We start from the raw sequence: 24,258 nt of genomic DNA, 5'->3' as shown, positions 1-24,258 counted from the left end.
AGTATAGTATAATACAATAAGGCTAGGGACTCCTTTCTTTTTTGATTGGATGATGGAACCTTCCTTCTCGCAGTCAGCTATGTAAACTTAGGCAGCAAAGGTTCGAACAGGATGGAGGTTAGTCAAAAACTACTCTCTTTCTTTAGGGTGGGGCGGCGGGAATAGCTCTTGACGCATCAGCAGGGATCTTTGTTCCGAATGCTAGCCTCATGTTAAAATTCCCGTCCCCTGTCTATGGGCTTAGCTTAGGCGCCGAACTATCACAATGGATAGAAATAGGAGGAATAGGTCTTGGCCAAACGGGAATTTCATAAACCAAATTCCTTAACCATTCCGCCTCTTTATCGGCCGCAGCTAAAGCAATGAACTCCGACTCCATAGTCAAACTTGTTATACAAGTTTGCTTCTTAGAAGCCCATGAGATAGCTCCTCCACCAAGCAAGAACACCCATCCACTAGTAGATGAATGATCCTCCATGTTGGTGATCCAACTAGCATCGGAATACCCTTCTAAAACCGAAGGAAATCCGACATAGTTCAAACCATAATCCATGGTTTGCTTCAAGTACCTCAATACACGTTTCACCGCAACCCAATGCTCAAAGCTAGGATTACTTGTGTATCTACTCAACTTGCCAACGGCAAAGGCGATATCCGGTCTTGTGCTTGTCATAGCATACATCAAACACCCAATCACTTGAGAATACTCAAGTTGTGAAATAGCTTCACCGTTCTTAGTATTAGGCATAAGCTTAACACTAGGATCCATTGGAGTGTTAACCGGAGAACAATTTCCATGATTGAACTTCTTTAAAACTTTCTCAATTTAATGAGATTGTGTCAAAGAGAATCCCTTGTTCTCACGCTTGATCTTTATACCAAGTATCACATCCGCCTCACCCTATGAGCAAAGCGTTAAAAGTAAAATCTTGCTTTATTACTCTACCTTATGAGTTAGCCTCATGGATGAGTTTAGTTCAATTCGTCCACGCTCGCCGAGAACAGTGGTCGCGGGGCATATTATGGCCCGGTCGCACTCGATTCGCGGGTGACGCTAACAATAAGAAATTTTCTGGCACTGATCTTGAGTGGTTTGAGCGATGCACTGGTCCTTTTCTGCCAAGAATGAAGGATCTGGGTAGTCCTCCTACTGCCGGAATGCGCTTTCCCCGTGAAGTTAAAGAGAGAAACAGCAGAATTGGTTGAAAAAGAAGGTTCGAAGGGCCTTTCTTGGTTGGAAAAAGCCAAATGGATGAGGCTGTCGTTGAAAAGCAATGTCTTATACGGGAACGCTTTGAGGAATTGACGGGGGATCCTCATAATCATAAATAAAAGGGCTCAGATTATGGCCGAGGCTTCGCATGCAGAAAGTCAGAATATTGAGTTTATGGATTACATTGCGACGGATTTGGACACAAACGGAGTAGCTAGTGAGTCCTATAGGGAAGCTCTGGCGCTAATAGGGGAGGTGGTGCCCAACAGCCCACTTGACCAATTTGCCATTCTCCCATTGATTCCTATGAAACTAGGAAACTTGTATTTCTCATTCACAAATCCATCTTTGTTTATCTTTGCTAACTCTCGGTTTGGTCCTACTACTGCTTCATTTTGTGACTAAAAGGGAGGAGGAAACTCAGTACCAAATTTTTGGCAATCCTTGGTAGAGCTTATTTATGATTTCGTGCTGAACCTGGTAAACGAACAAATAGGGGGTCTTTCCGGAAATGTTAAACAAAAGTTTTTCCCTTGCATCTTGATCACTTTTACTTTTTTTGTTATTTCGTAATCTCCAGGGTATGATACCTTATAGTTTTACAGTTACAAGTCATTTTCTCATTACTTTGGGCCTTTCATTTTCAATTTTTATTGCCATTACTATAGTGGGATTTCAAAGAAATGGGCTTCATTTTTTAAGCTTCTTATTACCTGCAGGAGTCCCACTGCCGTTAGCACCTTTTTTAGTACTCCTTGAGCTAATCCCTCATTTTTTTCGCGCATTAAGCTTAGGGATACGGTTATTTGCTAATATGATGGCCGGTCATAGTTCAGTAAAGATTTTAAGTGGGTTCGCTTGGACTATGCTATGTATGAATGATCTTTTATATTTCATAGGAGATCTTGGTCCTTCATTTATAGTCCTTGCATTAACCGGTCTTGAATTAGGTGTAGCTATATTACAAGCTCATGTTTTTACATCTTAATCTGTATTTACTTGAATGATGCTACAAATCTCCATCAAAATGGTTCTATTTTTAGAGTAAAGGGAGGTTCTTCAGTAGCCATCGCAGGGTTCATTGCTTTTTTTTCAATAAAAAGGAGACTAGTCCCAGAAAATGCTCCGCGCCTAGGTTCGTTTGTCGTTGGGGCTTACAATTTACCTTGTGACTTCTTTCTTTGGTCGAGCCTTCTTCGGACGTCGATCAATCTATCACTCGCCGCTCTGTCATTCTCTGATTTTTGGTTGTTTGATCCCACTCAAAATTATGTATTTACTAATAGTCTTTTTGCCCTTGCTTGGTAGTTCCGTTGCAGGTTTTTTCGGACGTTTTCTAGGATCAGAAGGAACCGCTATAGTGACTACTACGTACGTTTCATTCTCTTCGATCTTATCTTTTCTTGCTTTTTATGAAGTCGCACCGGGAGCTAGTGCTTGCTATCTATGAATTGCTCCATGGATTTCATCGGAAATATTTGATGCTTCTTGGGGCTTCTTTGGCGACCGTGAAGTCACCAAAAGAATTGCCGAGTAGATAGATCAGATCCGGACGCGGCTGTTGCTCCACGGCGATACGGACTCGACCCGAAAGGACCCACCACGGGGCATCATAGCATGTCGGGAATAAGGGAGGACATCTTTTTGGGACGTAACCACTCCCTTGGTTGGGGGCTGTGCCGCCCTGGCTTTCGATCGATACACAGTTGAGGAGGCCGATCACGAATTCTACAGGTGTGGGAGCGATCCTAGTCAGGGAAGGCTAAGACGGCGCCTCGCATATGGGTAGCAAGACGGCGCTTATGCCCAGACAGTGGGGCCTTATGGGGAAGAGCCCGGCTATATAATATAAGGGCATCACACCCCCCACTTCAAGCGCACCTCTTTATCGACTGAATCACTCTAAGGGTCTAGTCGGTGGAACTGGTGAACCGCGCGAGCTGGTTAGATGCGTGGGGCAGAGGGCTCGTAGTACCCCCTTTTCCTTTTCTTCGCTTCGGTAGTGAATCATCCACTAAAAAAAGAGGCAAGCCTGCACGCTTTATTTGAGACAACTAAGGCGGGCGGTGGACTCCTTCATTAGGGAAGGGAAGAAGGGCCCTAAGCACGGCAGATGCCGTACACTTGAGTGGAAAAGTAAAGGGATACCTTTCCTCTTTTCCCGGGCCTTTTTTTTAAATAGGATATATGGTTTCCGCGGAAAATCAAGTTGGTGAGCCGTGTGATGGGAAACCCTCCCGCACGGTTCGGAGAGCACTGAATTCGAATGAGAGGTTCACCACCACATCATTGCACGCAAGGGTAGCTCACTCTATTCGCAGATTGGTCCGACTCGTAATTCACTTCTGACTCCGTGTTCGATAGCCCTACCGTAGTGATGTTAATTGTGGTTACATTCATAAGTAGCTTGGTCCATCTTTATTCTATTCCATATATGTCTGAGGATCCGCATAGCCCTCGATTTATGTGTTATTTATCCATTCTTACTTTTTTTATGCCAATGTTGGTGACTGGAGATAACTCTCTTCAATTATTCTTGGGATGGGAGGGAGTAGGTCTTGCTTCATATTTGTTAATTCATTTTTGGTTTACACAACTTCAGGCAGATAAAGCAGCTATAAAAGCTATGCTTGTCAATCGAGTAGGTGATTTTGGGTTAGCTCTTGGGATTTCGGGTCGTTTTACTCTCTTTCAAACAGTAGACTTTTCTACCATTTTTTCTTGTGCTAGTGCCCCTAGAAATTCTTGGATTTCTTGCAATATGAGATTGAATGCCATAACTCTTATTTGTATTTTACTTTTTATTGGTGCTGTTGGAAAATCTGCACAGATAGGATCGCATACTTGGTCACCCGATGCTATTAGGGGCCCACTCCAGTATCCGCTTTGATTCATGCAGCTACTATGGTAACAGCTGGCGTTTTCATGATAGCAAGGTGTTCCCATTTATTTGAATACCCACCTACGACTTTAATTGTTATTACTTTTGCAGGAGCTATGATGTCATTCCTTGCGGCAACCACTGGAATATTACAGAACGATCTAAATAGGGTCATAGCTTATTCAACTTGCAGTCAATTAGGCTATATGATCTTTTCTTGCGGCATTTCTAACTATTCGGTTAGCGTCTTTCATTTAATGAATCACGCCTTTTTCAAAGCATTACTATTCCTGAGTGCGGGTTCGGTGATTCATGCCATGTCGGATGAACTGTTGGAATATGTGTCCTCCGACAATAATGCGATCACGACTGTTGATCATGATGATCACATGTTTAAGTCTCATTATAAAGAATACAATTGGGAAGTAATATTTTACTGTCAACTGATCAACATATATCGGTAATGATTGGTTGACTAGAGTTTGACATTACTGTCGTGCGACGGTGGTGATCAGTTGATCCCCTAGGTCATACCTATAGGGCAACACTCTTAATTGATCATTTAACTAATCGTATAACATTACGAGTTAATTAAATTACTTGAAAATTGACGGACGATTTTGGAAGTAAAATTTACGTATCACATTGAAATTGATTAAAATGAGATACGGTCTGAGTATTTGAATTGTATCATTACTCAGATGAAATTATTGTTTAAAGAAACAATTAAAATTGAATGAATTATTATAAATACAATTTATTGTGATTTGTAAACTGGTAAAATATTTTGGTACAAGTAATTATGAATTACTAAGCCGATTTTTGTATATGACGTATTTTTATTAATACGTTGATTTTTAATATGTTAAAAATACATAACTAATTTATGTAACATATGACATGTGACATAAGACAAAATTGACAAAAATAAAATGGATTCCATTTTATGTATGTACCGAAATTAAGGGGAGGTTTTGGCTAAAATTGTGTTGTTTAAATTAGTGGAAAACATAATCATTCACTAATAGCCTAGCCATGCAACCCTAGTTTGCATTGTGAAGGCAAACAAGAGCATGCATTGGGTCTCCTTTCTTCCCTCCTCTTCCCTCCTACCCGGTTTTACCAAAGAAAAGGCAAAGGGTTTTTGTCTTATATTTTTTTGATATACACTACATGCATGAGTGTGCATTATTCATTCATTCTAACTTATCAAAAATTAAGATTTTAGAAAGAGAAAATACTTCCTCTCCTATTCTCTCCCAACCGGTTTTTGGGAGATTAAAAACCAAATTGTTTTGGGTCATTTTTCTACAAGATTAATATTGTACTAGTATCTATAATATTAATTTTAATTAAGAGAAAGCTTTGGGTATAAATCCTTGGGAGAGATCCTACACTTGGGTCTTAGTTCATCTAAAAGGGAAAGCTCAAGAACAAGAGAGAAAGGTGATCTCTCTTGTGCCCATTAAACCAAAAATCACAATGTAAGAACAATGTTTCTTCCTTATTTTGTTTTAATGTTTGCATGCATAAGATCAATCATTAATTTTATGACAAATTAAATTATAACATATATGAATATTTAAGTATATAGATCTACTTTTCCTTCAATCGGTATCATGAGCCAAGGTTGTTTGCATGCAAATCGGTTAAAAGTTTTTCCGAGTTATAAAGATTAACATATAAAACTTGTAAAATTTGTGTTATTATGATATATCACGAAATTAATTCATGCATGTTAAAATTTCTGGTCCTAAAATGTTTTAGGATATTTTGGTTAATTTATGGATTTTTATAGTTCATATTATACAATAATGGCATTTAAATATGATTTTATGAGTAAAAATATCATTTTCGGTCTAAAATTAGCTATACTTCGAATTTTCCAGTGATTTTTGGATATGTTGTCACATATATTATTTTGAGATAACCTGTAAATTTTCATAATTTTTAGACATGTTATGCTCGAAAAATGGATTTTTCATTATTAAATTCGAATTTAGGTGAAAAATAGGTTAATATGAGATAAATTTCGAATCTAGTCATAGAAATTTAGTATGTTGTCACGTGAAATTTTACAAGATGTGTGTAAAATAATGGGCTATAGTGAAGTCTTTTTGCATGATTTATGGATATTTGAAGAAAAATGGCATGAATAGTGACTTAATTAATGAAAAAAAAAATTAATTAAACATACTCTATGACTAAAGAAAAACATCATATGTTGCATTTTATTATCTTTTTCAGATCTAAAATTGAAAAGTTAATGTATATAATTTTTCACATGTTTTTATGATTATTTTGGTTAAAACCGATAAACCGCAACATTGTTTTTCCGGATAAATTTCGAAATTTTTAACCTAAGTTTTTTGAACATTATGAGTGTCATGGTATTTTTCCAGAATGTTCATGAGTTTAAATTTCAAATTTCAAATTTATTTGAAATTTTGTGATTTATTTGAAGTTTATAGCTTATTTTTGAAATTTTTAGTCCATTAATGAACAAATTTAGAAATATGAGTTAATTATGGTCAAATTATTAGTGAAGACTAAATTTTGAGTCCTAAGTGGTTTGGGTAATTAACTTATGCATAAATATGAATTTATGTAATTTTTGTGATTACAAAATGTTGAAATCACGCAAATCCGTAAAAATCGAGTAATATACGATATTGGCTAATTAAAGGCGATTTAGCATAAAATTGGGCATGTTCATACATATTATAATGCTGCATTTTTCCTTTATGATTGTCATAATTTTATTTATGTAACTTTGAATTATATAATTTTACTTAGTATGGCCTTAGTTTTAATTGGTATTTCCCGAAATGTATGGGAATATCGATTCGGTTGTAATTTTATTGTGATCTCGTATCACCGTTTTGTAATTTAATAGATTTATTTTATTTATTTTAGTTACAAATGTATAATAAGAAATTATGTAATTTGTTATGTAATTTAATTTATCTCGGAGTTCCCAAAGACGGATTTCTTCAAGATGGCGATACATAAAGACGATGTTACCTCGAGATGCGTGCCACAACCGAAGTTCAAGGGACCAATGGAGTTGGTTTCCGAATATGTAATAGTTAAATAGTTTTTCTATTTTAGGAAAGGCCATACTAGGATTTATTTATTTTATGCTTGCATTTTATTTATATGTCACATGCATCGCTAAATCGCCATAACTAAAACATGCATCTTCTTTCATCGAGTTTAATCGACCGTGTCAATTAGAATTATCGTAGTTCACCGCTTTAGTTCACTTAAAACGTGATAGATAATAAATTGACATGACCTCTCGCTAAAACAATTAATTGAGACATAGCCTTACCAAATAGTAGAAACCATGAAAACCTATTTCGCAAGAGATTGCACTCGGCCCTACCGGGGTACAAAACTTGTTACGTAGGGGAAGTGGGTGATAAATGTGTATCCACCGAATTCATGTTGATAAGGGATGAATCGGCCCTACCGTGCCCGAGTTGATGTGGATTTGGATCATGGACACATTTATTCGAAATTTGGATTGAACTCAACAAAAGTTTTTCGATAAGGGTTTCATCGGCCATACCGTGCCCTTGTCGGATGTGTTTTGGGCTATAGATAATTATTAGAGTAATTTTATCGACCAAGAGTTCTAAAAGTAGAATCGATTAAACGTTAATCCACCGAGTTATATTGATAAAGGATGAATCGGCCCTACCGTGCCTAAGTCGATATGAATTTGGGTCTTGGAATCATTTATCTAGTTGGGTAGAGGTCACTAGAAAAATGCACAAAACTTGTTTAAATTAAAATTTTTACGAGTATTATTATTAAAACGACATTTGTTTTACTCCTTTGTTTTGTAGACCACTTTTTCCTCATAACAAATGGCAACACCAACCCCTATTGCAACGCCTCTCGCTAGTTCATCATGGCTCCGATCCTTCATGGATCGATGTAAACTTGAAAAGAATGGGTCAAATTTCTCCGATTGGGATGCCCAACTCAAACTAGCCGCCCAAGGTGACGACAAGCTTCGTTACCTTACCAAGGCATCTCCACCCGAACCTACTACTAGGTTGACCGCCGCCACTAGGGAAGCATATGAGGCTTACCAAAAGGAGTCCGCCGCAATGAAAAATGTCTTGATATTTGCGATGGAGGCGGACCTCCAAAGGAGAGCCTTTAAAATGGGCAATGCTAATGAGATTTACTCCAAGCTTGTGACAATGTTTTCACAAACTCCGCGGATCGTCCAATATGAGGCGGCCGCGGCATTCTTTGATCTCGACTTCAAAGAGGGCCAAAAGGTTAGCCCTCATGTGCTCAAACTCATGGAGCTTGTCGAGACCTTGAAAATTCAAAAGGTTGAAATCCCCAAAGAACTCATTGTAGATAGGATTCTACACTCCTTGTCCAAAGTCAAAGCGTATGTTCAATTCCGGGTGAATTTTAACATGCAAGACAAGGATGTGTCTCTTGAAGAATTGCACAAGTTACTTGTGCAAGCCTAGAGGGACATGGGGTTAAATGTGAATCCTCCAAAAGATGTGCTTAACATAAGCACTAAGAGTAAGGGGAAGTTCAAGAAGAATGGGAGGAAGGGTAAGAAGCAAACTCCCACATTCACCAAAGCTAAGACTTGTGAAGCTAGCACTTCAAAAATCAAGAAGGGCCCTCTTGATAAATGCCATTATTGTAATGGTATGGGACATTGGAAAAGAAATTGTTCCAAATACCTTGGTGATATTAAGGCTGGAAAGATTACTCCAGTAGGTAAATGACTATCCTTCTTTTATGTTTCTAATTCAACTATGGTATTATGATGCAAAGTTTTTATAATGTATCTCCCTTTTTATTGTAAATAGGGCCTCCATCAAGCAAAGACAAGGGAAAGGAAAAGCAAGCATGAAAAAACCATCAAGAAGCTAGGGATAGCTTTCATGGAGCTTTACTTTTCATTGTCTTATTTTAAATTATGTTTTGGATTTTAGAACCTTAAGTTTCCGTCTTCGACATGGAAAGGTATTTTGGATAATGGGTTGTATTTTGGATAATGGTGACTTGGTTTGCAACCCAAGTCACCCGTTTTATCATTTTATCCTTTTGTTCTAAAATTCATGTTTAAATGCTTGTTCTTAAAAACATATAACTTAAAGTGATCTAATAGACAAATATAATGACGAGTTTCATTATATGTCCACATGCTTAAGGCTTGTGTATGATCATTTATAAAGCGATTTTGAGTCTATGAACTCTCTTAAAGGAATGTCAATCACCAAGTACACTTACGAAATCTATAACTATTAGTCAATCTATGAGATAGTTCTCCTTATACTTCAAATTATTATTTGTGTCTCATATGCTATCTTTGAATCTATAGTGTATTTATTCTAAAGATATAGTGGGAGAAAAATGAGGACACAACACACGAGACAAGATAAAAAGTAGATCTATTGTGTAAATGAAGATCTACGCAAGAAAGAATGATTTGAATGAAGGTATATCTATTTACATAGTATACCAAATAGATGAGATCTATGGTCTCAAGTAAGTTCTATATGACAAAAGAGACCAAGTGAAGTAATCGAAAGAACATATTCTTATGATAACTACACGAGGAGACCAAAAGAAAGTTTTGGAACAAAATGACTAATGTAAAGTCTTAACAAGTTTTTGACTAAGTTTATGATAAATTTTGACCAATAGTTTCAACCTTGAGATTTACTTAAGAGCCTAAATGAATCAATGTAACATCCTAGTAATAAGCGATATTTATCACTAGAAGTTGCAAGGATTGATATACCGATATCTCCAATAGCCAAAGTTTTAAACCACGCAGATGTCATTACTTAACCTCATTATGAAAATGGATTGGTTAAACATCCTTCTAAAAGGGATATTTTGAAGGATGTGTATTAGATATTACTTATATTTAATAAATGACATTGCCACACATCATTATGACATGAGTGTGTTAGAGATTTAAAATCTCTTTCCGTAAGGTTAAAATGAGACCTCTTAGAAATAGGTATTTTGAAGGGATATGATGGGAACATATATGGTTTTATCTTAATAACTTGGCAATGCAATTTATATTTCAATTCTTGAAAAGTTTCGATTGAGAAGTCAATTTCGAAATATGTGGAATTGAGTGGGAGTTAGGAAATTATCATGTGAAGACATGGAATTTAGTGGGAGCTATCATCCTTTGAATGTTTACAACTCACCACTCATTAAAGAATGACGAGCTAACACCTTCCTTCATAGAGGAAGTTTTGAGTTTTCAATTCTGGATGAAAATGGACTATGATGAATCCAATTACATCAAGGGATGTTGGATAAGTATTGGGAGATACACATCGGATCAACAGAAACATAGGTTATTCATCTAAATGAAATGGAATTGCCATTAGCAGTCATGGTCGTTCCTTGAACCTAAATATAGTTGATGACATGATTATAAGTTACTAATGTTTCCGCCATTAGAATGATCATGCACATGTCCAATGGTGAATCATATGCATAAGAGCATGATGATTCATTGGTAAGCCACAATAGAAACGTCATGAATTCTCAAGTAGAATCCGATGAGCGATTTCGGTGTTTGTCAGAATGCTCTTATATGTGTCAAGAGGTTGCGCATATTAATGAAAATCCGAGCACATGTATGGATTTATGAGAATCCTAAATCTTTCAAGCCTAGAAAGAGAAATAAGAAGTTTTGGAAAGATACTTAGTTGAATAAGAAGTTACTCAAAACTAATCTTTCCTAACTATGCTAGGACTTGTGAGAAGTGCTAGGCTAATCATCTTGTCAAATTGTTGTAAGATTCTGCAAAACATATACCTAGTGCATTGTGTGTGGATGGAGTACTTGATCAGTACAAGTTATATCATTCACCACAAATTCGTTCGTTATGTGATAATCGATAAGGAAGTTCTTTCAAGATAAACAACCAAAACCGAGGTCGGGAACCTTGATGTGTACTTGGTAAGATTCATGCTATGAGAGAGAACATGAATGTAAAGGAAAATGCGATTATAAGAAGTTTGAAAACATAGACACATGGCATGTTAAACTTCTATTGCAATCAATAAGTGTTTACACTTGCGATTTGCATCACAAGGTTGTAATATGGTATTGACTACCCAAGTGTGATGTGGACATTTGTCGTTTGAGTTATTATTAACTCACCTTGTACATTGTTATATCCAAACGGGTTGTGGAGACAATTGAACCCCGTTAAAGTGAACATGGATTAACATTGTATTTGCCCATAGTTACTTACATGAGGTGACGTCTCGAAGTGACTAGAGTGTGATGCGATTGATGGCAAGTTCAAGTGGCATAGAGTCATGTGAGATGACTGGTCGATCACATAGGCAGACTGTTAGGAACATTTTGTCGGGCCTAATGACCGCTTATAGAGTTCTGGAAAATTTATATAGGCTGGTTGTGGCGAGAGCTACTATAGTATTCGAATGAGTCGATTCTTTTGACTAAAGACTATTCGCCTAAGATGGCACTGTTTCAGATTAACTTTGATTTGTGTTACTACGACCTTCGTAAATGGGGTCAAATGGTCATATTTAGGGTTATGATGGCTGTGTCTAGTCGAAGGGAATGAGTGCGATAGGAATTGTCCATCCCTAGTCAGGGTTATAACAATATCTCAGGGCCACTCGAGGAGTAATGAACTGGAAATGCGTGGCCACGCTCGGAAGGTATCTATGATAGATAAATCCGGTCAATCAGTTATTCTCTAGATCGAGGAAACCACTCTCGATATGATCACTTGCAAGTACGACCTGAAAGACACCTTGCATTGAGTGGGAGATAGTAATAGGACAAGAGAATTGGTGACGCACACTTGTCGAGGACAAGTAGGAGATTGTTGGAATATGTGTCCTCCGACAATAATGCGATCACGACTGTTGATCATGATGATCACATGTTTAAGTCTCATTATAAAGAATACAATTGGGAAGTAATATTTTACTGTCAACTGATCAACATATATCGGTAATGATTGGTCGACTAGAGTTTGACATTCTTGTCGTAGATGCGCGACGGTGGTGATCGAGTTGATCCCCTAGGTCATACCTATAGGGCAACACTCTTAATTGATCATTTAACTAATCGTATAACGTTACGAGTTAATTAAATTACTTGAAAATTGACGGACGATTTTGGAAGTAAAATTTACGTATCACATTGAAATTGATTAAAATGAGATACGGTTTGAGTATTTGAATTGTATCATTACTCAGATGAAATTATTGTTTAAAGAAACAATTAAAATTGAATGAATTATTATAAATACAATTTATTGTGATTTGTAAATTGGTAAAATATTTTGGTACAAGTAATTATGAATTACTAAGCCGATTTTTGTATATGACGTATTTTTATTAATACGTTGATTTTTAATATGTTAAAAATACATAACTAATTTATGTAACATATGACATGTGACATAAGACAAAATTGACAAAAATAAAATGGATTCCATTTTATGTATGTACCGAAATTAAGGGGAGGTTTTGGCTAAAATTGTGTTGTTTAAATTAGTGGAAAACATAATCATTCACTAATAGCCTAGCCATGCAACCCTAGTTTGCATTGTGAAGGCAAACAAGAGCATGCATTGGGTCTCCTTTCTTCCCTCCTCTTCCCTCCTACCCGGTTTTACCAAAGAAAAGGCAAAGGGTTTTTGTCTTATATTTTTTTGATATACACTACATGCATGAGTGTGCATTATTCATTCATTCTAACTTATCAAAAATTAAGATTTTAGAAAGAGAAAATACTTCCTCTCCTATTCTCTCCCAACCGGTTTTGGGAGATTAAAAACCAAATTGTTTTGGGTCATTTTTCTACAAGATTAATATTGTACTAGTATCTATAATATTAATTTTAATTAAGAGAAAGCTTTGGGTATAAATCCTTGGGAGAGATCCTACACTTGGGTCTTAGTTCATCCAAAAGGGAAAGCTCAAGAACAAGAGAGAAAGGTGATCTCTCTTGTGCCCATTAAACCGAAAATCACAATGTAAGAACAATGTTTCTTCATTATTTTGTTTTAATGTTTGCATGCATAAGATCAATCATTAATTTTATGACAAATTAAATTATAACATATATGAATATGTAAGTATATAGATCTAATTTTCCTTCATGAGCAAGATATGCGGAAGATGGGGGGGGGGGGGGGGCTCGCCTCCTCGTTCCCTTTTACCTATGCCATGATGCTCATGGGCAGCTTATCTCTAATTGGATTTCCTTTTCTAACTGGATTTTATTCCAAAGATGTGATCTTAGAGCTCGCTTAAACTAAGTATACCATCAGTGGGAACTTTGCTTTCTGGTTGGGAAGTGTCTCTGTCCTTTTCACTCTTTATTACTCTTTTCGTTCACTTTTTATAACATTTCTAATACCAACTAATTCATTCGGGCGAGACATCTTACGATGTCATGATGCGCCCATTCCTATGGCCATTCCTTTAATACTTCTGGCTTTCGGGAGTCTCTTTGTAGGATACTTGGCCAAAGTGTGACCTGTTAGCCCATAAGTAAATACTGTGACGAAGGGGCTCTTGATCACCCGACACGATCGTACGAGGTCACAATTCACTCAACACGATCATCCGGGGTGAAGAAGAATTGGGGATCGGATGTGGGCGAAATTCCCGCCAATGGCTGAGATGTTGATCGACTCCCTCCCCCTTTGTGGGGGTCCAGACCCCTACGAGTGAGCAGAAAAGGGAGGAGGAAAGAGGCCCTGGTGAACCATAATAATTAGTGAACAAGTGTAAGCTTCGCTGCCCGACAGTATAGAGTACTAACCACACCGAGGGACAGGCCCTGAAGCGAAGGACGGGAACGAGCGGAATCAATGTGGTCCAATTTCTGGCCTTGCACCGACCATCCAATGGACCATGGACTAAAGGGCCACTGCCTAAAAGGACTATGTCCAGGGGACCGACCCCCCCTACAAGGTACATCTTGCGCCTATGGGCCGCTATAACTATCCAAGAAGACACTAAATCGGAAAGATAAACAAACCCACCCGGTAGATCGCAAGCTACAAGTATTACGACACAGGAACGGAATTCTCTAAAAAGCCAAGGTCGTGAGTGGCCAAGAGGGCCCACTTGGAGACTTGGGATCTCAGCGGAAAATGCGAAGGTTGCTTAAAGCCGGTTTTATGGTTGGGGCGATAGGCGATAGGCAAAATAAAATCCACTATTTTAGTTCTGATCTGAGTAGGCTCATAATAGGGAATACTCAAACCCTGGGAACCGGGGCCTGGCCATCCTTCGTTTGCGGTTGAATGTTTTGATCTGGTTCGATTCATGCTCGCATCTTAAAATTAAAACGTTTTCCTTTTTTCAAAGGCCGACGCCCCCCTTTCTGGTATAACAAGGCAAGCATTGATCTATATCACTTTGAGGAAGAAAGGATATATAAAGATTTTACCTTCGCCTTGGTAAGTCTAAGTGATATACAAACCCTTGCCTTGCGATCTAGGTATTTTGTTTTAGTTTTCCTCGACTTTTTGTAAAGGGCCTCAGTTTTCCGTTTTTCAGCTTTTCATAAACACTCCTGCTCGAGCTACTCGGCTAACTCTGGTTTTTCGAAGAAGCCGTTGATTTGAAAAGAAAAATCAACACTCGATCAAAGAATTTAATTTCTTTGAATACTAAAGGGGATTTTCAGGACCGGCGAGGCGGGAGGGAAGAGCGATCGCAAATCTCACAAAGAAATTAAAGAGTAAACGTATGCGGTGGCTTCTAAACGAACTTATCTACTACATCTGATCGTAACCAGGTACGTTTGGTCATTTATTTTACAATACAATAATGGCTATATACTTAACTTAAAGGGAATAGCATCAGCGTAATTGGTTTAAATTCTGTGGTATAGTGAAAATAGAAAAGCAGGCTCAACAAGAGTCTAGAAATTATATTTTTAATAAGGAAAATTTCCCTGTTTTAAGCACTTTCCTGTGAAATTACCCGGGGTTTGAGAAACCAGTGCGCTAAGAGATGCTTAGCATAAGCAAGCACTTTTAATCTATTGCCCGTTTGCGAGAAACTAAAATTAGGGAATCTTTCAAGCGTAATTGCTTTTAATTTTTTCAAAGTGTTCATAGCTTTAGCAGAAAGAGAAGTTTCATCGGCATAGGAAAGAAGCGTTGGAAGAGAAATTTCATAGGATGCGAGTGCTTACGGGTTACGGTCGAGAAGCTCAATTAGGGGCTAAAAGCCAAGTGACGCTCTATTAAAAATAGATATTTATATAGATTTTAATTTCTGACGATATATCAGCTTACATAGAAGCCTTACTTGATTGTATAATCATTCTCATGAGAAGCTAAAAAGTAAAGCAAAGAAATAGACGGGGCGGCGTATAGCTAAAGCACATGAGCTTAGCTCATAACTAAACTCGTATAAAGAAGCTCTTTTTTATAAGCTTCCTCTTCCTCTGGCTCTACGCTTAACAATGCAAGCATTTATATTGTCAACTTCCTTAAGCTTTGGTCGAGTCCCTATTCTATAGGATATAGTTTCAAGAGCCCTTGCTATATAGACACTTTGTTGCAAACAATCCCATCTGTCTATTAGTTATAGCTCCATCCTAAACTTTGATTGAATGAAGTCCTTCTGAAATGGAATCATGAATTGGATTCGAACCAATATCTCTCTTTCCCTTTAGTCGATCATGATGGGAAGATCCCGCTGCCCAGGATCTCGGCACCCCTCCCACCTTTCGGCGAGATATTAGCCTTCACCTTATTAGCAACATTCCCAAGACCTAACAAGATCTCTCTATCTCCCTCTCTTCCCTTAGCATGTCGGGAATACGGGGGATGCTCCCTTGGGTGGGGGCTTAAGGCCCTGACAAAATTCCTTTAGTTTTTAATTCAGGTGTCTCTGACTCGACTCTTCCCCCTCAATGAAAGAAAAAAGACCCAAGACCAACAGAAGAAGGCCTATCCCTTCGATCCACTTTTCCAGCCAGGCAAGCTCGGGAAAATAGCGTAGCAAGAAAAAAAGACCGCCGAAAAACAAGGGGACTAAGGGTTGCTTTCTTCTGGGGAGGCTATCCTTGAAAAAGAATAAGCCAAAAAAGGTCCATATATGGTATGGAGGAAAACAAAGATGATTATCCCGTGGGGGATTCCCCATATGGTAGCTTTGTCACCAGGGTTAAGATTTTGGATGGAAAAACTGCCCCCCGGATCAAGTAATATAGGCTTGCCCGACCTTGTTCTTCGTTATCACTCCCTCCAAAAAAAGGGCAAACAAAAAAGGCTCCCTGCCCCAAAATAATCTAATATGTTGAATTCCTTTGCTTGGCATGGCAAAAAATATGATGAATTCCAATAGGCTTCTCTTCTAGCTCCAGCATACCTTTCATCTGTTAAATTGGTTCTATCTTTTGCCTACTTCCTTTCCAACTACCTTAATGTCATCTCGGGACAGGGCTCCTATCGTATCGCAGATCGGACTTTGCTTTACCATAAATTAGAGAAATATTCCTTGAATTCTAAAGCTTATTGTATTCTAATTCAACTCTTTTGAAAAATTTCCACCTATCGGAGTGCTAGATATTCATTGTTTTGCATAGGGTACAATTTGAGTTGCTTTTGGAGATAGGATTCCTTCCGCATTCTCCTTCAATAGGAATAGCTAAGGCCTTTTGTGTTAAGGTAAGCTCTCCGGAAAGTGCCAGTCCTTCCCCATATGAGTCAATAGGGGCCAGATCAAATAGGCCAGCCAATAAGGTAGTAAGAACGGCCGATAGAGACTTTTTATATCTTTCTTTACCAGTTTATCCTATTTTTTATATTTTTATCCTTGCCTTACTACCGAGATAACGTGCCTAAGTAGCATAACAATCAAGAAAGGGTTAAGAGTAATAGCAGTAATAAGGTGAAGAAGGGGCTACTAATCCCGGGCCTACCCTTAGATATGCTTCTCTTACTTTTTCCCTAATATCATAAATATATAACTTTCTGCTTTTATAGTCCTGAGCCCTCTCCCTATGTGAAGTGCCTAATTTCTTAGTAATAGATCATATCCCCTTTCCTTTAGTCGAGAATAGGTTTCATACGAGGTAGGGCCTTCCAGACGCGCGAGGTAATGGGCACGAGATAATGGGATGATCTTACATATATCTCTAATGGATCAGCATCTATTCCCTTCCCATCAGAGCAACTTGATCACTGGATTATTCTATTTGCTTTCTTATCCCTAAAGAGAAACAAGACAAAAGTGGTGGTGTAATTTTTATATATGCTTTATATCCCTAAAGATGTCTTTAATAGTGGGTGTACTTTTCTCAATAGAGTTTTTGGAGCACCCCTAGCCTATTATACTATACGGGTTTCTGCCTCTCAAGATTGCTTTTGTCAAGGCGGCTCCTCATATGAAATCATGAAAAGGATCTTAATCTATATAAATAGCCCAGAAAATGACAGCCATCAAAACAAAAGGCCTAAGCCCATATTATAGCCTCGGTCTGTCCAAGTTCAGCGGTCTCTACCCAAGTAGCTGTGGCCCATGCAAGGGACCTGAAAGCAGTTAATCATGCTATCCTTACCTTCCAACCAATCGGCCAATCACGCTATCCTTACCTTTCAACCAACCCCTTAGATTCTGCTTCTGCAGCAGTATATAATCTCGGTCCCTTACCTTAAAAAAAAAAAGAAAAAAGTTTAAAAGAATTAAAAAGAAATAAAATTAAATGAAGATTGGGGAGGAAGATCAGAATTAGAGATTGATAGAAAAGCAAGGATATGGGCTCGTGTGAGTAGGAAACAGAAAATATCTATTCTAGTTCTATCATCAGCTATGGGTTCGAATCTAAAAGAAATTCTGTATAATGTTTGTTACCCGGAAATTTTCTTGTCTTTCTTGAATGATAAAGATAAAAAAAATTTTGGGTCAAAGGAAAATGCCATTTTGGAGTTTTATCAACAATTTGCTTGTGTAGGGGGGGGACCCGGTATTTTCGGCATAAAACGGATTTGAGCTCATTTTCGAACTATTATACTAAGATAGCAAGTGCCATTTTAGGAGAGGTTTTATCCTTCATGAAAATAGCTGCTTCTGGCGAAAGACCCTTCCATTTCTATGAAGGGAATCATCGGTTTAGGCACTAAGGCCGGATGATAAAATACCGAATTAAATTTAGGATCTTTCTTTATCACAGTTTTCTGTCGGATTCGGTCGAAGGAGTCTTAATTGGCCGGAAAGAAAAAGAAGGGAATAGAAGAGGGCAAGGGCAGGTTCTAGTCGAGCCTGCTATCGCCTCACATCTGCTCGAGCCTTACTTTGTCATCGTTCCATACATTCCACTCGCTCACTAGTGGAACCAGGAAAAAGATCGAATGCAATTGAAGAAGTGCCAGCCCTCTCGATAGATTAATTACGATAGATAGGCTGGTTCAACTGTCACACCCTTCTGGGATTCTAGAAGAGTAGTAGAACATATATATATTTAATGCTTTGATAGAACTTATTTCACAGAAAATGAAGAAAGTGAAAGACCCGCTCGATAGGCCAGGGCTGGCTGATGCCTCTCTTTTAGACCGCAGATAAGTAGCTGCCCCAGCTGACTTGCCTAATTGCCTTGCTCGACCTGTGTCCGGGCGAATGCTTTAATAAAGAGACTTCTAAACTCCCGAGACCCTTACCAGGCTTCGATCCAACTGCAGATACATAAAAATATGAGGTTTCAAGATCTTAAATTGAACCATCAGCTTTTACTGTTCCCCGAGCGGCCAAAAGGCCCCGTTCAATGACTTAAGAGAATGATTAGATGGAAAAAGGGGCCTCGTGAGATCAGATGAAGCTGGCTCGACCAGCCCTTTCCCTCGGAATTAAAGCTCTCCTTCGCCGTCGGCTAGGAATTCTGATACAGAATCTAGAATAAGTCATGAAAAGTTCCCCCCCCCCCCCAAAAAAAAAAAAAAATATTAGCGAACCGGCTAACTTTACGATATTTACTTTCTTTTTTACTATAAGAAATCCACACTTTGACACCTACGATTCCGTAACGAGTAGATACTAGAGCAGAAGCATAATCTCTTTTCTGGTGTAATACATTACAAGATGTTTTTCCATACTTTCCGCATTCAGTTCTAGCAATTTCTGCACCTTGTAATCGACCTGAACAACATATACGGATCCCCTCTATCCCCTTTTTCATTACTAATGGAATCTTCTTCACTATTTTACTAAAAATGGAACTAAATTCTCTACTTTGATTTTTCGGTTGGAAAGAGATGTCTTGAGCAATCGGAGAAGCACTTTGATAAACAGATGTGATCTTGACCGATTCAATTAAGGTATTAGTCTTTGTTCTATTAGACAACAAAGATCGCATTTTTTGCACTTCGTTCAAATAAGAGCTGTACCCGTAAGGAATTCTTCTGTTTTTCAGTATGATCTCTATCATCATCTCTATTCCCTTTATTAATTCTCTTATCCCACCTAGATCTATGAATTTTTCTATCAATTTCATTACCTTATCCTTACCCATGAGGTTCCAACATTTTCTCCTTAATTTACCTAGGAGTTGTTCCCGGGCATCTTTAAAAAAGAGGTTATTATAAACTCTAAACCCATCCCTTGGAAAGAAAAAGGTAGCACCGAAGAAAGGAAAGAGCGAGATGGTGGTTTTTTTTCTTCCCGCGAAGCGAAGATCATTCGCTTGGCGAATGAAGTGGGTCAACCTCTTTTTGGCTTCGGCCAAAGACTTTTTATCGCTGGTCGAGCTTTCCAGAAAAAAAGCGATGCGAGAACGTATTCTCTTATCTAAGCTTCTTCCCTGCGCACTAGATCTCTTCATCGTAGATGGTTCAACCACGCCCGGTGCCACGAAATTTTTGAGAACTAGGACGGGATCGAAATTAATTTTGTTCTTTGTATTCAATAAGTATTGCATGACCGAATAATTCAAGGAAGGGCGCACTGCAGGGAGGGCCCTTTTAAGTAGATGACTTTTCTGGTCGTTGTAGCGGGACTTCTTTGGGAAAAAAAACTTGAATAACTTAGTTTTTTGAAGGAATCGTCATTTTCTATCAGAAAGGCTATGTTATTTACAACCTCGGTGTATTTCGGATGCTTGAAGGCCCCTCGAAAATAAAAGATGCCCGAAGTGATTTAGAAAGATTCTTCTTTATCGATATCGATGGTGATCGGTCATGGTATCCATAGCGTTGCTTCTTTTTTGGCCAAACCCTGATTTCGTTTTGCTTTTTCTGGTCGTCGAGTCGATCAGGCTCGACTCTTTTCCCGGCCCTCCGGCCTCTCACTTCGTTTCGTTCTTCTTTTCTTTTTGATCTAGCGCTTGAATAAAGACACTCGATTATCGGCCCTACTTTCCCAAATTCCCACCACCGGCCCTTTAAAAATATAAAAGGTCTGGATTTTTTGCGTCGTTTCCGTTTTAAATCTGATAGAAAGAGTCGACGAGGAAGAAAAAAATTAATGAATGTTCTGTTTTGAAAATGTATAATAAAACACCTACCCAGCCGAAAGCCAAAGGTGAGTCTCGTAGGTGGACGTATCGAACCGAAATAAGATCTCAGATTGATATCTTGATATACTAATTTACCATAATAATAAATAGAGTCAATTTCCGCCCTACTCAAAAAGAAGAACAGTTTCTTTCTTGTTTGATAGTGGGGCTCCCATTCACCAACGCAGACTAAAAGTGCTCTCCGAACCGTGCAGGATAGTAACCTATCACACGGCTCTCAAACCCAACCTGTGGTGAATCCCGGGAGACAAAGTCAAAGCGCTTCATCCTTTGCCCTATACTTTGAGATGCTCCTCCCCGCCGATCAAGCAGCGACGCTGCTCGTAATAGGCTTAGCTTTAAGCCGCTATCGTTCGGTTCGGATAAGTCAAGTCCCTTCGGTCGGTTCGCTCAGGTGGTCTTCCCTTATCTTCCCTAACGTTCAGAGTTGTTCTGGTTTGAGAAAGGAGCACCGGCCGAGCGCCCTGAATGAATAAGAAATGGACAGCAGAGGAAATCAATGATTTTAGACCGAGTTGAAGCTAGCAACATGTCGATTACCAACCCGGAGGTTGGTAAGAACGGAGGGTTTTTCCTCCTAACCTAAGTGTGCCTACCAGCGAAGCAACTGGTACTTAATCGGGCGGAGGGCGGTTTGGTTTCGTGCAAAGCCCTCGCAGCAGTAAGAGGCAGTTGTCATTTGAAAGGAATGGCCCGGGTTCCAAACCTGCGCACCCTTATTAAGTTAATTTAAGTTTAAGTTAAGAAGCCCCTTCTATTCTATTAGTAAAGAAATTTTGCCTTAATTGAGGCACTCTAAGCAGCTTACTTACTAATAAAGCGGAAACAAGCACCTTGTTTCTCAAAGTAAAGGTTCTCTCTTCTTGCTTTAGAAAGATTTCAACGTTAGCTCTTTACTAAACTAATAGAATAGAATCAAGTAAAGGGGACTCTACCATGATCTTACGAATTTACAACTCTCTTGACTGAGCGAGACTCCTCTATCCATATCCCTATTAGTTTAGTGGGGTTTTTTTTTTAATTTGAAATATAAGAATTTGAACTGTAAAATAAAAGTCAGAGTTGCCTTTCGATTATTTTAGATTGATCAGAATCACTATCAATACAAATCGATCAAACAGATGTAGCAAAACAATAGAATTAGGATCAATATGTACATAACATATATAGGATAGAATATCGATTAGTCAATATTAAAAATTTAAAATCTGTAGTATAGTACAACTTTTTTATACACGACAAAAAAAACTAAAAAATCGTAAAAATAGTATGGTAGAAAGAAATAAAATTTTATTTCTACCATACTACTACCAAATCGAATCAAATACTGATGATTCTAGCCTGCGATAAAGAAAGAAGAAGTCAATTTTCAGTCAAACTAATCATTTTGGCTGACCGATTTTACATAAATGATAAGTAGAAAAGCAGTAGGAACTAGAATGAAGAGCGCAGTAGCAATAAATGCAAGAATATTTACTTCCATAATTTCATCGTTTTTTTAGTTCGCAATAACTCGGGATTTAATCCCCTAGAGATGATCAAAATGTCACCTGTAAATTTATATGGAATATATGTATTCCATTTTGATGATATTGAATAGGATTAATATCATGAATAACAATATATGCACTATCATATCAATTCCCCGTCGCAAATTGAATAGTATAACATAGGATAATCTTTTATCCATACTGAAAAAAAATATATTATAGAATTCGTGATCGAATCAAGATATCATTCTTTTAAAATATTTTATTTGTACAATCAATCATCTAACGAAGTCTGACCACGTTTCTTTTTCTTTTAGACTTCCATTGGTTACAAAAAAAAATAATATATGAAAAAATGACTACAAGGGGTTAAGTTCTAAAATACCTTTCTTTTTTTTTGTCATTTTTTTTTAGTTTTTGCTCTTTTTTTGATAGAACTTAAATTCTAGTCTAAATTGAATTTTTTTATTATTACATTACACGGGGTCTAAAAGGAAACATGAGATACTTGTTTGATCTTTGGTTATTGGATCCGTCGGGACTGACGGGGCTCGAACCCGCAGCTTCCGCCTTGACAGGGCGGTGCTCTAACCAATTGAACTACAATCCCAAGGAACTAAGGTATACAATATCCTTTTTTATGATTTGATTGAAATCATTTAGAGTTCGAATTTTTGTCTTATAATATAGAAGGGAGTTATTAGTGATATAAGGATCTCTGTATGAATATGTACTTGAGTGAGAACAACACGAATTACTAGTTAATTTTCTTTAGTTTAAATTATCCCATAGGATGAATCTAGATAATGATCTAGATCATTATTTAAATTTCCATTAACAAATAAAAAACAGAAAAATCGACTCTTTTATTCCGCATGTCGGCCGTTTTGGGAGGACAAATATCTTCATCTAAATAATGGATGAGAGAGCTATTGGGCCGAGCTGGATTTGAACCAGCGTAGACATATTGCCAACGAATTTACAGTCCGTCCCCATTAACCGCTCGGGCATCGACCCAGGAAGAATCTATTCAATTATAGGTTTATTGATTAGGCTTATTGATAATGCACGAGCAACTTCCTTTCGTAGTACCCTACCCCCAGGGGAAGTCGAATCCCCGCTGCCTCCTTGAAAGAGAGATGTCCTGAACCGCTAGACGATGGGGGCATACGTACCCAACTGCCATCATACTATGTTCATAGTATGAACAGTTTTTTGAAATTGTCAATATAATCGAATCTAATATATATTATTATTAAATTTTAAATAACAATAATTAGATTCAAGGGGTCTTTCCATCTTACATGATTACATCCAATTTTTTTTTCATTTCATTTTTTTAATAATTCATTCAAACCATTCGATATTAAATCTATAAACTATAAAAAAATTCGTTCTATTTTTTTTTCTTAATATAAAAGATAAAATTTATTAAATTAGCGGAGGAAATCTAAATAATAGATAATTCAAAGAATCCGTTCAGGACGTGCTTTAGCTACTCAAAAAAAGGAGGTTTAAGGTAAACAAGCCCCATATATCGCATTTAGAAACGAGCAGCTAGCTGCTTACTTATGTATACGTAAGTTGTATAATATAGAATATAATAACTTCATTAAATATATTTTATATGTATATTATATTTCTTATTTCTATTATAGAATAGATATAAGTGGTGACTCAGCCAAGAATTAACTATATATAATATTTAATATATATATTTTAAATATATAAAAGGGCCCTTTTAACTCAGTGGTAGAGTAACGCCATGGTAAGGCGTAAGTCATCGGTTCAAATCCGATAAGGGGCTTTTTTGAGGTGTTTCATAAAAAAACACCATCATATTTGCACGCGGAATAGAGTTTTTGTTGATATCTAATATATAATTATATTATAAAGTTGAACTAATCTTCATTATAATGACTAAATAATAAAAATCGTATAAGCGGTCTGTTGAATCATTAAATATTTAGATTTTATATTATTTTTTTATTTCAATAAAATTGTTTAGAATAACAAAATTATAAATCAACAAATGAAAAAATAAGTGGACCTGACCTATTGAATCATGACTCTACCCACTATTCTGATATTAAAATGTGATTGAGATTAAAATGAAACAATTGACCTT

The 24,258-nt window shown here is 37.5% G+C and overlaps 1 protein-coding gene and 3 non-coding genes across 4 annotated transcripts; 1 reads left to right on the top strand and 3 right to left on the bottom strand.

Moving 5' to 3' along the window:
* Window positions 1-232: 232 nt before the first annotated feature.
* LOC141628146 (secreted RxLR effector protein 161-like) lies at window positions 233-769 on the bottom strand. Its single transcript, XM_074441323.1, has one exon. It carries the CDS (start codon window positions 767-769, stop codon window positions 233-235), a length of 537 nt encoding a protein of 178 aa, XP_074297424.1.
* A 21,897-nt stretch (window positions 770-22,666) lies between these two features.
* Window positions 22,667-22,740, bottom strand: TRNAD-GUC (transfer RNA aspartic acid (anticodon GUC)). Its single transcript has one exon. It is a non-coding gene; the product is annotated as a tRNA-Asp (tRNA).
* A 323-nt stretch (window positions 22,741-23,063) lies between these two features.
* On the bottom strand, window positions 23,064-23,147 carry TRNAY-GUA (transfer RNA tyrosine (anticodon GUA)). Its single transcript has one exon. It is a non-coding gene; the product is annotated as a tRNA-Tyr (tRNA).
* Window positions 23,148-23,865: 718 nt separating this feature from the next.
* On the top strand, window positions 23,866-23,937 carry TRNAT-GGU (transfer RNA threonine (anticodon GGU)). The gene has a single exon. It is a non-coding gene; the product is annotated as a tRNA-Thr (tRNA).
* Window positions 23,938-24,258: the final 321 nt, after the last annotated feature.

The sequence above is a fragment of the Silene latifolia genome, chromosome Y (assembly GCF_048544455.1).
Source record: "Silene latifolia isolate original U9 population chromosome Y, ASM4854445v1, whole genome shotgun sequence".
NCBI lineage: Eukaryota > Viridiplantae > Streptophyta > Magnoliopsida > Caryophyllales > Caryophyllaceae > Silene > Silene latifolia.
Note: the sequence above shows the minus strand (reverse complement) of the source record. Positions and strands in the feature narration are given on the sequence as shown.